The sequence below is a fragment of the Leucopleurus acutus genome (assembly GCF_964270905.1).
Source record: "Leucopleurus acutus genome assembly, chromosome: 11".
Taxonomy (NCBI): domain Eukaryota; kingdom Metazoa; phylum Chordata; class Mammalia; order Artiodactyla; family Delphinidae; genus Leucopleurus; species Leucopleurus acutus.
The window spans coordinates 10,136,725-10,148,414 of record NC_139152.1 but is presented as its reverse complement, the minus strand read 5'-3'; the positions used below and the strand labels follow the sequence as shown (position 1 = coordinate 10,148,414).

Here is an 11,690-nt window from a genome sequence, read left to right as displayed (position 1 = left end):
CAAACTCAGGGCTTATGTAGGCAATCCAGGGAGGTAATTAAGAGCATGTACTTCGGAGCCAAACTGTATTTGATTCTCGGTTAAGTGACTCCAGGTGAGTTACTAAAACTTCTGTGCCTCAGTTTCCTGATCTGGAGACTAAAGATAATGTTTCTACCTTTTAGGGATATTGTTCGGATTAAAATAGATAATGCATGTAAAACGCCTTGCAAGGTGCCTGACTCATAATTGGCTCTAATAAATAGTAGCTGTCGGGGCTTCCCTGGTGGCGCAGTGGTTGAGAGTCCGCCTGCCGATGCAGGGGACACGGGTTCGTGCCCCGGTCCGGGAAGATCCCACATGCCGCGGAGCGGCTGGGCCCGTGAGCCATGGCCGCTGAGCCTGCGCGTCCGGAGCCTGTGCTCCGCAACGGGAGAGGCCACGGCAATGAGAGGCCCGCATACTGCCAAAAAAAAAAAAAAATAGTAACTTTTAAAAATTACCTAAGTCCTTTTCTGTTTTTCCTTGGAGCTATGCTCTGTCACCTCAGTTATTTCTTCCTTCTTTTTAGCTTCTTTAACTTCTCCCCGTCACTGACTCCCTCTTAACCCATTGCATTTGTTATCCCCTCTCTTTTTAATCCTAGAATTGATAAAATAGAAAAAACTGAAAAATAGATAAAATTGAAAAAATAGATACATCTTGTTTAATTCCTGGATTGCTGTAGTGGCAGCCTGCCTTTTTTTTATTTCCAGTTTTCCCCGTCAGCGCCTTCTTGTTGCCCCCTATTCAGGAACCTGCAGAGGCTCCTTAATTGCCTCGAGTCCCTAGCCCAACATTCCCAGACTCTCCAACACCTGCTTCCCACCTCCGAACCCTCCTCTCCGGTCACTTCCCGCCCAGCGTGCGCCAGCCAAGGCTGTTTTCTGAGTGGTGGTCCAGCCCCACCGTGGGTCTTTCTCAAATGCTTCCCTTCTCCTCTCCGCCAGGTCGACAGGTATTACTTCCTCTGCCTTAAGAGACTCAGTTTAGCACTCAATTCTGCCAAGAAATGTGTTCTAATGAACCCCACTTCAGTATAATCACTTTAGATTTTTAAAATATATCATCAAAGCAGTTGTAAGAACACGGTAAGTACCACGCAGAACATTTGAAAAAGAAACCTGTAACCTCAGCATCCTAACACATCGGTTATCATCATTGCTTTATTTCCTTCCAGCCTTTTTCAAATTTTTTATAAAGATTACCTTTTAAAGTATGTATCGGTCAGCCAGCCAGTATTTACTGGGTTCACACTGTGTGTGTTAAACGCTTTGGGGAGTGTTAGAAGCAAGACCCTTCTCGGTCCTCCTAGTCTAGTTTCGTGATAATTATTAAAAATGATGAGAGAGTACTGTCAACATTAAAAAAATATTTAAAGCCAGCCTACTTCCAATAAGAATTTGAAGCAGCTTACAGTAAGAGGTTGGGATCAAAAGATAACACACCTTCACACACGTACCCATTAAAGCAGGACAGAAGGGCAAGAACCAGGTAATATGGGACTAGGAAAGGCACAGTAAAACCGGAATTAGTTATCTCTTGAAATTGAGTGAACACCTTAGCTTTGAGCTTCTTAGCAGCCAAGGTGAAAGAGGAAATACTAAGAGCAGTATAGGCTAAATACTGAATAGTTGAGAGGAGGAAGAGAGCTGTGTAGCCCAGGAAGGCTTGGACTTGACGTACATGTGTTTATATACTGTTAGGTTGTATAGCGTGTCCTTTTTTCTTTGTTTCAATGTTCGTTTGTTATTGTTTTATTGTGTTTGATTTCCCTGTCTAAAGGGAAGCTGCTTGATTGTTCATGTAGTACCTTAAAGCTCTACGGTGTTTTGTACGTAACAAACAATAAGTCCTATACGTTGGGAATTTATTATATGTATAACAGAGGTGGTGAGATTGAAGTATTATTGTATATTGTATTACCCAGCTGCCAGAGCAGATTCCCTGGATACCTTGTTAATTACAAGAACTTTAACATAAGGTTTGGTAAACTTTTGGTAGTTATCAATGAAAACAAGGATGAAAAGGGAAGAATTTAGCTCATGGCAGCAGCATGTAGGTAAAGGGTAAGCACATACGTAATTGTTCAGATATAAGGTAGTCACTGTACTGGCTAAAATGGTAGTTGCTTCCAGGCTGTGGGATAACTTCATCCATGGCCACGAGAAAGCTTTTAAAGCTCATCTACAGTGAGAGATGGCGGTACCGTGCGATCAAATTTCCTTGGTTCTTGGTTCTAACAGTGTTCACGAGTCCTTCTACCATGTTATGGGGAGTTAGCATGACGCAGTCAGACAGTATCTCCTGGAGATCAAGGAAGAGGTCAGAGTTCCCTTGGTCCTCATTAAGGTGACCTCCTGAAATTGATTCATGGCACACACATGGCTTCTTCTTAAATTCAGCAAGTAAAGTGAGCCACTTTATGACACACAGAAAAGTCTCCCAGAGAAAAATAGGGAAATTATAGGAAGGTGGATTCTGAGTCGGCGTTTTACAAATTGCTTGACTTGGCGTCTCTGCGTCATGATGTGGTGTCACTGTGATTAAGTCTCTCCCCGTCCCCACCTCCCTGCTTTTTACAGTTAATGTGTCACATATGTTTAAATTGAAAAAAATTTTTTTAATTTAATCGCTCATATGTATCAAATCATTATGCCATACACCTAAAGTACAATGTTATATGTCAGTTATATCTCAAAGCTGGAAAAAATGTATCTCTTACATAATTCGTAAAAAACTTAAGTATCAGACAACATAGGTAAACAAAATATTAGCTAAATCTTAGGGTTTGGGATGTTGTTTTCTTTATACTCTTCTGTATTTCTGAAGTTTTCTACACTAAACAAGTAGAATCACGTGATCACAATGTGTGACTTATACTCAGGGAAAGTTATTAAAATAATAATGTAAAAAATACATGTGAAAAGTACTGAATAAGAGGCAACCTGAGTGAGGGACACATTGCTTATTAACACATGTGGACCTTCCTTGTTCTGTATGTAAATTGTGGGGAAATCATCTTCCCCTACCTCCTTAAAAGAATATTGAAAGGAAAAACAGGTAAATAGATGGGCTTTGAGTTGCCAGATGAAAGCCATTGTGTGAGTAAATGGAAATAAGATTTCACTGCCGAACAAAGTTGTCATTAATGACCCTTTGTGAATTTGACTCAGAGAAAGCAAAAGCCTCCAATGGATGTGTCCTAGTGCACTGCTTGGCAGGGATCTCTCGCTCTGCCACCATCGCCATTGCCTACATCATGAAGAGGATGGATATGTCCTTGGATGAAGCTTACAGGTGAGGACAGGAACATGCCCTGTGAGACGGGCTTCTCCTTTGACCTGAATCATGAGAAGACACGGTGGGTGGGGGAGAGGGTGGTGGTGACCACGTTAAAGCAGATCATGATTATTTTAGTTATACTCTTTACAGGTGACTGGATTTTTAAATGGTTTTTCAAAGATTGGAGAAAAATGCATTTTTATAATTTAGCACTAATTCTGCCCTCACATATATCAAGTTCATCCTCAGCTACTTTTTAAGTTTAAGGAAGAGCAGATACAGAGATCTCCATCCTGTTACTTGAGTTTGTATCTTTGCCTAGTTGGGGAAATATCATTTGTTCTAATTTACACACGAGAAAGAAACGCTCCAGGAGAAACTCACTGTAGAATTCCTACCGTGCTTCAGATTCTGTGTCTCTTTCACTGAGGAAAAATCCCAATATATGCAAGTATAAAACCAAATAATGGTCAAACTCCATTCGTTGAGTAGAATTTCCTGCAATCTAGAGTTGCTTAGATTTTGTAAAGAATTTTATTGAAGTATATAGTTGATTTACGGTGTTGTGTTAAGTTTGCTATACAGCAAAGTGATTCATTTATACATACATATATTCTTTTTCATACTCTTTTCCATGTGGTTTATCACAGGATATTGAATATTGTTCCCTGGGCTATAAAGTAGGACCTTGTTGTTTATCCATCCTAGATATACTAGTTTGCATCTGCTAACCCCAAACTCCCAGACCTTCCCTCTCCCCACCCCCTCATCAACCACAAGTCAGTTCTGTATGTCTGTGAGTCTATTTCTGTTTCATAGATATGTTCACTTGTGTCGTATTTTAGATTCCACATAAGTGATATCGTATGGTATTTGTCTTTCTCTTTCTGACTTATTTCAGTTAGTATGATAATCTCCAGGTCCATCCATGTTGCTGCAAATGGCATTTTTTTTTATGGTTAACATTCCATTGTGTGCGTGTGCGTGTGTGTGCGCCACATCTTCTTTATCCATTCGTCTGTTGATGGACATTTAGGTTGTTTCCATGTCTTGGCTATTGTGAATAGTGCTGCTGTGGACATAGAGGTGCATGTGTCTTTTTGAATTATGGTTTTGTCTGGGGATATGCCCAGGAGTGGGATTGCTGGGTCATATGGCAACTGTACTTTTAGTTTTCTTGAGGAACCTCCATACTGTTCTCCATAGCGGCTGCACCAATTTACATTCCCACCAACAGTGAAGGAGGGTTCCCTTTTCTGCACACTCTCTCCAACACGTATTATCTGTAGACTTAATGATGGTCATTCTGACCTGTGTGAGGTGATAGCTCATTGTAGTTTTGATTTGCATTTCTCTAATAATTAGCGATGGTGAGCATCTTTTTCATGTACCTAGTGGCCATCTGTATGTCTCCTTTGGTGAAATGTCTATTTAGGTCTTCTGCCCATTTTTTGATTGGGTTTTTTGTTGTTGTTATTGAATTGTACGAGCTATTTGTATATTTTGGAAATTAAGCCCTTTTTCATCACATCATCATTTGCAAATATTTTCTCCCAGTCCATAGGTTGTCTTTTTATTTATGGTTTCCTTTGCTGTGCAAAAGCTTGTAAGTTTGATTAGGTCCCATTTGTTCATTTTTGCTTTTATTTCTATTGCCTTGGGAGACTGACCTAAGAAAACATTGGTACAATTTATGTTAGAGAATGTTTTGCCTATGTTCTCTTCTAGGAGTTTTATGGTGTCATGTCTTATACTTAAGTCTCTAAGCCATTTTGAGTTTGTGTGTGGTGTGAGGGTGTGCTCTAACCTGATTTGCATGTGGCTGTGCATAGAGTTGCCCAGATTTTGAAGTATATAATTTTGAGGGGGTTGCCTCCACCCCCCTTTCTCCAGACAGAAGGCAGCCAGTGACAGCAGCACCAAGGACTGGGGTTGTGTTCAGGGACGCCTGAACCGGAGTCCCCTGTGTATCTTGTTGGATAGAGGTGGTTAGTTTGCGTGTGATAAAGGATCAATAAATACAGGCACGTGGAGCCAGGCCTGCTGTAACAATTGGACTTTCTTCTCAAATTGGAAAATCTGGAGAAAAGAAATGAGCTACCTGAACAGCTCCTCACTTGAGGAAGGAGCTGAGGCGGTGGGTCCTCCCTGTGTCCGCACCGCGCCGCGTCCTGCAGTCTGGCTGCTCCCTAAGGTCCTCCTGCGCCCAGTGGAAGCCAGCAGGAGAGGCGCCCTTCCATCCTGTTGCCGGGTCTCATCGCGAGGGTCCTGCATGTACACTTGTCACAGTTGAGGCAGTTGTTTCTGGCTTCGTTAATTTGCTTTAGGTTACTGATTTCCAAGCAGTTTATTTTTGATTTTTCTCTTTTCTTCCTTATCCAAATATAAATTTTCAGTGTCGTTTCACTCCTGCATCTTCTGAGAAGTGGCCTTAAGGGTCAGGGGCCACTAAAGAATGTATTTACTATTTCTAAAGAGTCTCTGTTTCTACAGTGAAACAGAAAAGCTGTTTATGACTAGTTTTGATCCCTTGATGACTCTTTTTTAAACAAGGTGGTTACAGAAATGAAGCCAGACATCAGACCTGTTTTTTTTCTTTTTTAATATTTTATTTATTTAGTTGCGCTGGGTCTTAGCTGCGCAGGTGGCCGCCTTAGTTGCGGCTTGCTGGCTCCTTAGTTGCGGCATGTGTGCGGGATCTAGTTCCCTGACCAGGGACTGAACCGTACCTGGGTCCCCTGCCTTGGGAGCGCGGAGTCTTAACCACTGCGCCACCAGGGAAGTTCCTAGACCTGGTTTTGAATCCCGGCACCGTCCTTTAGTAGCTGTGTGATTTAGGGCAAGTCACCTAAGGACTGTGTGTACCTCTGTGATGGGGGTAATTACACCCACCTGACAGAGGGTCGTTTTGAGAGCTGAATGAGAGAATACTCCCTTCAGTGCATTCGCATAATGCTTAGCAGACAGAGACCACTGTGTAGCTGGTTACTCTGTCACACCAAATCCAAAGGGAAGGAACTCGGAAGTGTGTGCTTCGATGCCCTGGCCATCTGATACTCTCTCTTTTGATCGTTAATTAAAAATGTGCAACGTCTTGAAGTGGCTGTGGAGCCTTTGATGTTGGGAAGCTGAAGGTGGCGCATGGCTGTTAAGCTGTACTTCTGATGGCAGCGCCGGTGGGGAGGGGCGGTGTCATCCCAGGTGGTGAGGGAAGAATCATCTCTTACCAGTTGCACTGGAAGCCTTGGGTCCTTGAAATAAGGAGGCTCAACCTAGAACTTTAGGGGCCTGGCCTCCCGCTTTCTAGCACCTCCGGGCTCAGGCTATAAAGCTCCCCGACGCAGAGGCCCTCATCTCCTCCTTGACCCTCTGCCCCAAGTTTTAAACCAGCCACCTGACAAAGGTCTTGGAAGGGTCTCTCTGATGATTCCCTGTCGCAGCTCTTCACTTGCCGTAGCTTAGTAACATTCTTACAATAACAGGTAGTCGTCAAATTCAAGCCTTTTAGGTTTTTTCCTCTTTTCATAGATTTGTGAAAGAAAAAAGACCTACTATATCTCCGAACTTCAATTTTCTGGGCCAGCTCCTGGACTACGAGAAGAGGATTAAGAGCCAGACCGGAGCGGCGGGGCCCAAGAGCAAACTGAAGCTGCTGCACCTGGAGAAGCCAAGCGAGCCCGTCCCGGTCGCCGCCGCCGCCGCCGCCGCGGAGGGCGGGCAGGGAGGCCAGCCGCCCCTCGGGCCGCCCCGCGCCCGTCCCGCCGCCGCTCCCCCCGAGGCGTTGGGGCCCCGGCCTGTGCCCCACGCCGGTGCGCCCGGCGCCCAGCCCTCGCCTCCCGACGACGGCCCCCTGGTCCAGGCGCTCAACGGGCTCCACCTGCCCGCGGACCGGCGGGAGGACAGCGGCCGCCTCAAGCGCTCCTTCTCCCTGGACATCAAGGCGGTGTCGCCGTCAGCCGGCGCGGCCGCGCCCCTGCGCGGGCTCTCCTCCCCGGAGGCGGCCCCGGAGCCCTACAAGCCCTCCTCCGCCCTGGAGGGCGCCGGCAAGCCGTGCCAGTTCTCCCCGGTGCGGGAGGTGTCGGAGCAGACGCCCGAGGCCAGCCCGGAGAGGGAGGAGGCCGGCCCCCCCCGGGGTCCCCAGCCTCCGAGGGCCCCCGAGGGCCAGGGCGCGCGGCCCCGCGCGGGGAGGCCGCTCCTGTCGCCCCTGCCCCGCAGCGGCAGCGTGGAGGACCACTGCCAGCCCCGCTTCCTCTTCGGCCTCTCGGCCAGCCAGCAGCACCTGGCCCCGTCCGCCGCCGGGCTGGGCCTCGAGGGCTGGCACTCGGACATCCTGGCCCCCCAGACCTCCGCCCCCTCCTTGGCCAAGAGCTGGTATTTCGCCCCCGAGCCCCCTCACTTCTACTCGGCCTCGGCCGTCTACGGAGGCCACGCCGGCCCCCCCGCCTTCAGCTGCGGCCAGCTGCCCGCCTGCGGCGGCGACCCGGGCCACTCCGTGCGCCGGCGGCAGAAGCCCAGCGACAGGGCCGACTCCCGGCGCAGCTGGCACGAGGAGAGCCCCTTCGAGAAGCAGTTCAAACGCAGAAGCTGCCAGATGGAGTTTGGCGAGAGCATCATGTCCGAAAACCGGTCGCGGGAGGAACTGGGGAAGGTGGGCAGCCAGTCGAGCTTTTCAGGCAGCATGGAAATCATCGAGGTCTCCTGAGAAGAAAGACACTTGTGACTTCTATGGACAGCTTTTTTCTTGTTCACAAAAAAATATTCCCTGTAAATCTGAAATATATATATGTACATACATATATATTTTTGGAAAATGGAGCTATGGTGTAAAAGCAAAACACGGATCAGCACCGCTGCTCTCTTTTAATATCTGCACTTGAGCGAGCAGCTAGTATTTCAACACAAGTGGAAGAAGGGCAGAGGCTAGCTTTCCCCCCAGGCACACGAAACAATTCTATGCAGTGGACTGCACATCCTCTCATTCTTACTAAATCGAGTTCTATTTGGTGTCAGAGGACAGAAGCGCCCACCATTTTCTTGTCGTGCTACAAAGAGATCTCAAATACTAGTCCTGTCCGGTCCCTTCCATAGTGCACCTTAGTGCTGAGACTGAGCCAGCCTGTGGGTCGGGCGGGGAGAACCTATTAGGAACAGAACCTAATGGTAAATCCAAGAGAAATGACCACATCCAAAGCTGATTCACAAACCCAAGCGCACCTGACAGCCGAGCGGTGAGCGCATCGTTCTGCTGACCGACCATTAGGGGCCTTGCCAAGATCTACTATAGAGCAACCCCAGTACCTCAGACGGAAAGTCGGGGCTTTCACCACTACCAGGTTTGGTGGCCCGTTTTCTAGGCATTGTGAACAGGCAGGTAGCTAGTCACCCCTTTCAGACCAATTCAGACGGTCTCTGCACACATTTCCAGTCGGGCCTGGATGGAGGGCGTTCATTTGTTTTTTCTTCTCAGCTTTGTGAAGAAAGGAAGGAAGGAAGCGATCTAGGATCAACTTAACAGCCAGGAGTCTGGCAGCATCATGATTTAAGCTAAGGCTGGGAGGCTGAACCAGTCTACCTCCCTCTTTATAAATCAAAGAGCTGTTCGAGATGGGGCTGTCAACCCTTTCGATGAAGGTTAATTTCAAGCCAGACGTGAATTTATTCGGTAGCAGAACAGCAGCACCGTCTCGTCCTCAGCCGCGCTAGACGGCTTCCATTTCGGGTTCATCGTGCAGATGCATCTTGTGAAAATGGAACGGTAAGGCAGAATTTTATAGGAAACTACTAAGAGGCAGAAAACTGCGGAAGGATTAGAGAAGGTGGAATTGCTGAGGAGAAGCAGGAAACTGTTATTTTCTCAGTGGTTTTTTCCCTTAGCATGCGACCAAGGTGGTATTTCTATAATTAGACTTTCATACTGATAGGGCTGAGAGAGGCTTTGGTAAGCAACGAACGTTCAGAGAGAAACAGTGTAGGAAGGTGAGGAGAAGGCGGTTGAATTTTGCTTCGTTGCGAGCAGAGCGGAAAGACACAGCCAAGCTGTTCTCAGAAACTAACCCCAGCATTTTTTAGTAGAACGGACATATCAGAGTGGAGTGGGACCAAGTGGTCTCCGTCCGTGACCTACAATCACTGTATGGAATCAATCCTGGCAGCTGAAAATACGAGGTGATTAGAACAAGTCCACAAGTGACAGCACTTACCTGCTTTTAAACTTCCTGGCTTGAGTTTTGTCAGCTACAGTCTGGTCCTGTTTTGAAGCCTTAATTCACGTCAGCAGCTTTCTTTTAGGGTGGTGGGCAGGTGTTAGCATTGTTCTTTACTGTAAGTGTAGCTAGTTGCTGACTCATATCTCAGGTTTTTCTACGTGTGAGAAATGGACAGTCCTTTGAGTTGGATGTGACTTCCTGTTTCCCATGGTGACTGCTAAAACCAGCATAGATGACATGATTCAAAACTGACTTGATTGTGGCGATTATGAGCTTCATAGAACACAACTGGTTATGCACAAATAATGGGCTACGATATGGGTATTAAATGGAGAGAGAACTGCGTAGGGAGTGCGTTGTTACCATACTGGAGAAGTTCTGTTAAGAGTGATTTAGCTTTTCTATATACATGTACATTTTGGATGTAATCAGATATTATCAAGGTTTCACACAGTAATTTCTGATGTGTTATGTACACATGCACCAAACGTGTAACAGCTCCCTGCTTCCAGAGTCTGGTCACAACTGTGGAACATTTTTGAGAAATGAAATCAATGGCTCCAATGCTGTACGTTTCAGGAGGGTTGTGGGACTTGGTTTTAATGCGATCTTTGGGCAGAATTGGCCTTCCATCATTTGGGATTTCTCTTGGCCATGGTCCCCTTCCTTCCTGTGACCAACGTGGTCCTGTACTACACCCTTTGGTCCTTGATCACTAACGTCGAGTCATCAGCCCTTGGAATGGAGACTGCCCTGCCGAAGGGGCAGCCTCTCGGGCCAGCCCCAGAGCCACGTGGGTGGCCGAGGGCCGGGCAGGGCGGTGGCTGACTCTTTGCAGCGTGGAATCCGAGGGGGAGCCCTGGAGCCTACCAGATGATACGGGATGGTGATTTTATACGACAGAACTAGAGCTCTACGTGAGAAATGCTGGAAAATGGTTTAGGACATTTGTAAAGCTAGGTGGGAAGACTGTATAAATGTTTAATATGAATATAGTGTTCTTTTGTAGTAAGGCAAGCTGTTGAATGGCTGAATTGTGCATTTCTCATTCTGATGTGTCATGAATGTTAATATGATGAAATAAAATCAAAACTGGTACCTGTTTATACATAAGTATGAGAAAGGACCTCTCTCTACAGCATGTCCGAGTGGTGAAGGCGGCCTTGGTGGGACCTGACCTGCTGTCCTCCCGCCGGAGGCATCAGCTGTGTCACGGGATCCATCATTCACAGGGAACACGCTCAGGCGCTAACAGTCTGTGGCCATCGCCTTCATTCTTTAATGTGTACGCCAGGCGCACACTGTGGTGTAGAAACCTCCGACGACCTCAGGTTTGGTGACTGACTGAAACCAGAATAGGTACAAGGTAGGAAGAAAAAAGACCAGGTAAACATTTGTGGTGCATTTTAATGTAATATGTGGACGGTTTTATAGTCCTTATAGGAAAAACTGAGGGAGAGTAGTTATTTAACGATCTGTTCTCCATCCTTGCCGTGTACATCATGCCCAGTGTCGCATAATGCTTGTAAGTGACACTGGGCACGATGACTTACGAGAACAGAAGCTCAGCCTCATCAGGTTGTTAGTAAAGAATCAGGCATTAAAGGAATAAAGCATTTACCTTCAGTGCAAGCAGTTGGGATAGTGGCGATAAGAGGAATCACAGGCGACATCATTTAAGTTGGTTGTGAAAGGCTTCCGAGTTGAAGTCAGATGTAAGGAAATTTAAAAACAAGAAGGATTGGACAGGGTGAGTGAAGACCAGAAGAGCTGTCTTGACTAGGACCTTACCAAAAACTGGAGGTGGGCGTGGGATAAAGGAAGAGAGGGCATATGGCATAAATCTGCCTCGAGATGGGAGGCGGCAGGAGGGAGTAGGTGTCTCAGTGAGAGGCTTTGGGTGGGAAGCTGTAGATGTTGGAAGGCCCGAAAGTCAAGCCAGTTACTACTTAAACGCAGACAGATCTGAGGGCCTCTTGGGGACCACCAGCCGCAGAAGGCTGGTGTCAAAGGACTAGTTTGGGTCTGACATCATCAGACCAGGGCTCAGGCTAAGGGGAAACGGGGAAGGTATAGATACTGGGACAAGTGAACAAGACCATGTTATCCTCAGAACCTTCACCGTCATTTTGTCTTAGATACTCCTGTCTGGTGGTTTTCGCTTTCTGACACTAAGCAGAT

The 11,690-nt window shown here is 46.8% G+C and overlaps 1 protein-coding gene across 7 annotated transcripts in view; it reads left to right on the top strand.

The window, feature by feature from the left end:
• The window catches only part of DUSP16 (dual specificity phosphatase 16), an 85,833-nt gene extending 75,099 nt beyond the window's left edge, over positions 1–10,734 (top strand). For all 7 annotated transcript variants that reach the window (XM_082850875.1, XM_082850873.1, XM_082850870.1 and 4 more), the window contains 2 exons: positions 3,195–3,318; positions 6,832–10,734. In XM_082850875.1, the coding sequence (XP_082707001.1) occupies positions 3,195–3,318; positions 6,832–8,005 (1,298 nt within the window). In that variant the 3' untranslated portion in view covers positions 8,006–10,734. The remainder of the gene's footprint in view (positions 1–3,194; positions 3,319–6,831) is intronic.
• The last annotated feature ends 956 nt before the right edge of the window (positions 10,735–11,690 follow it).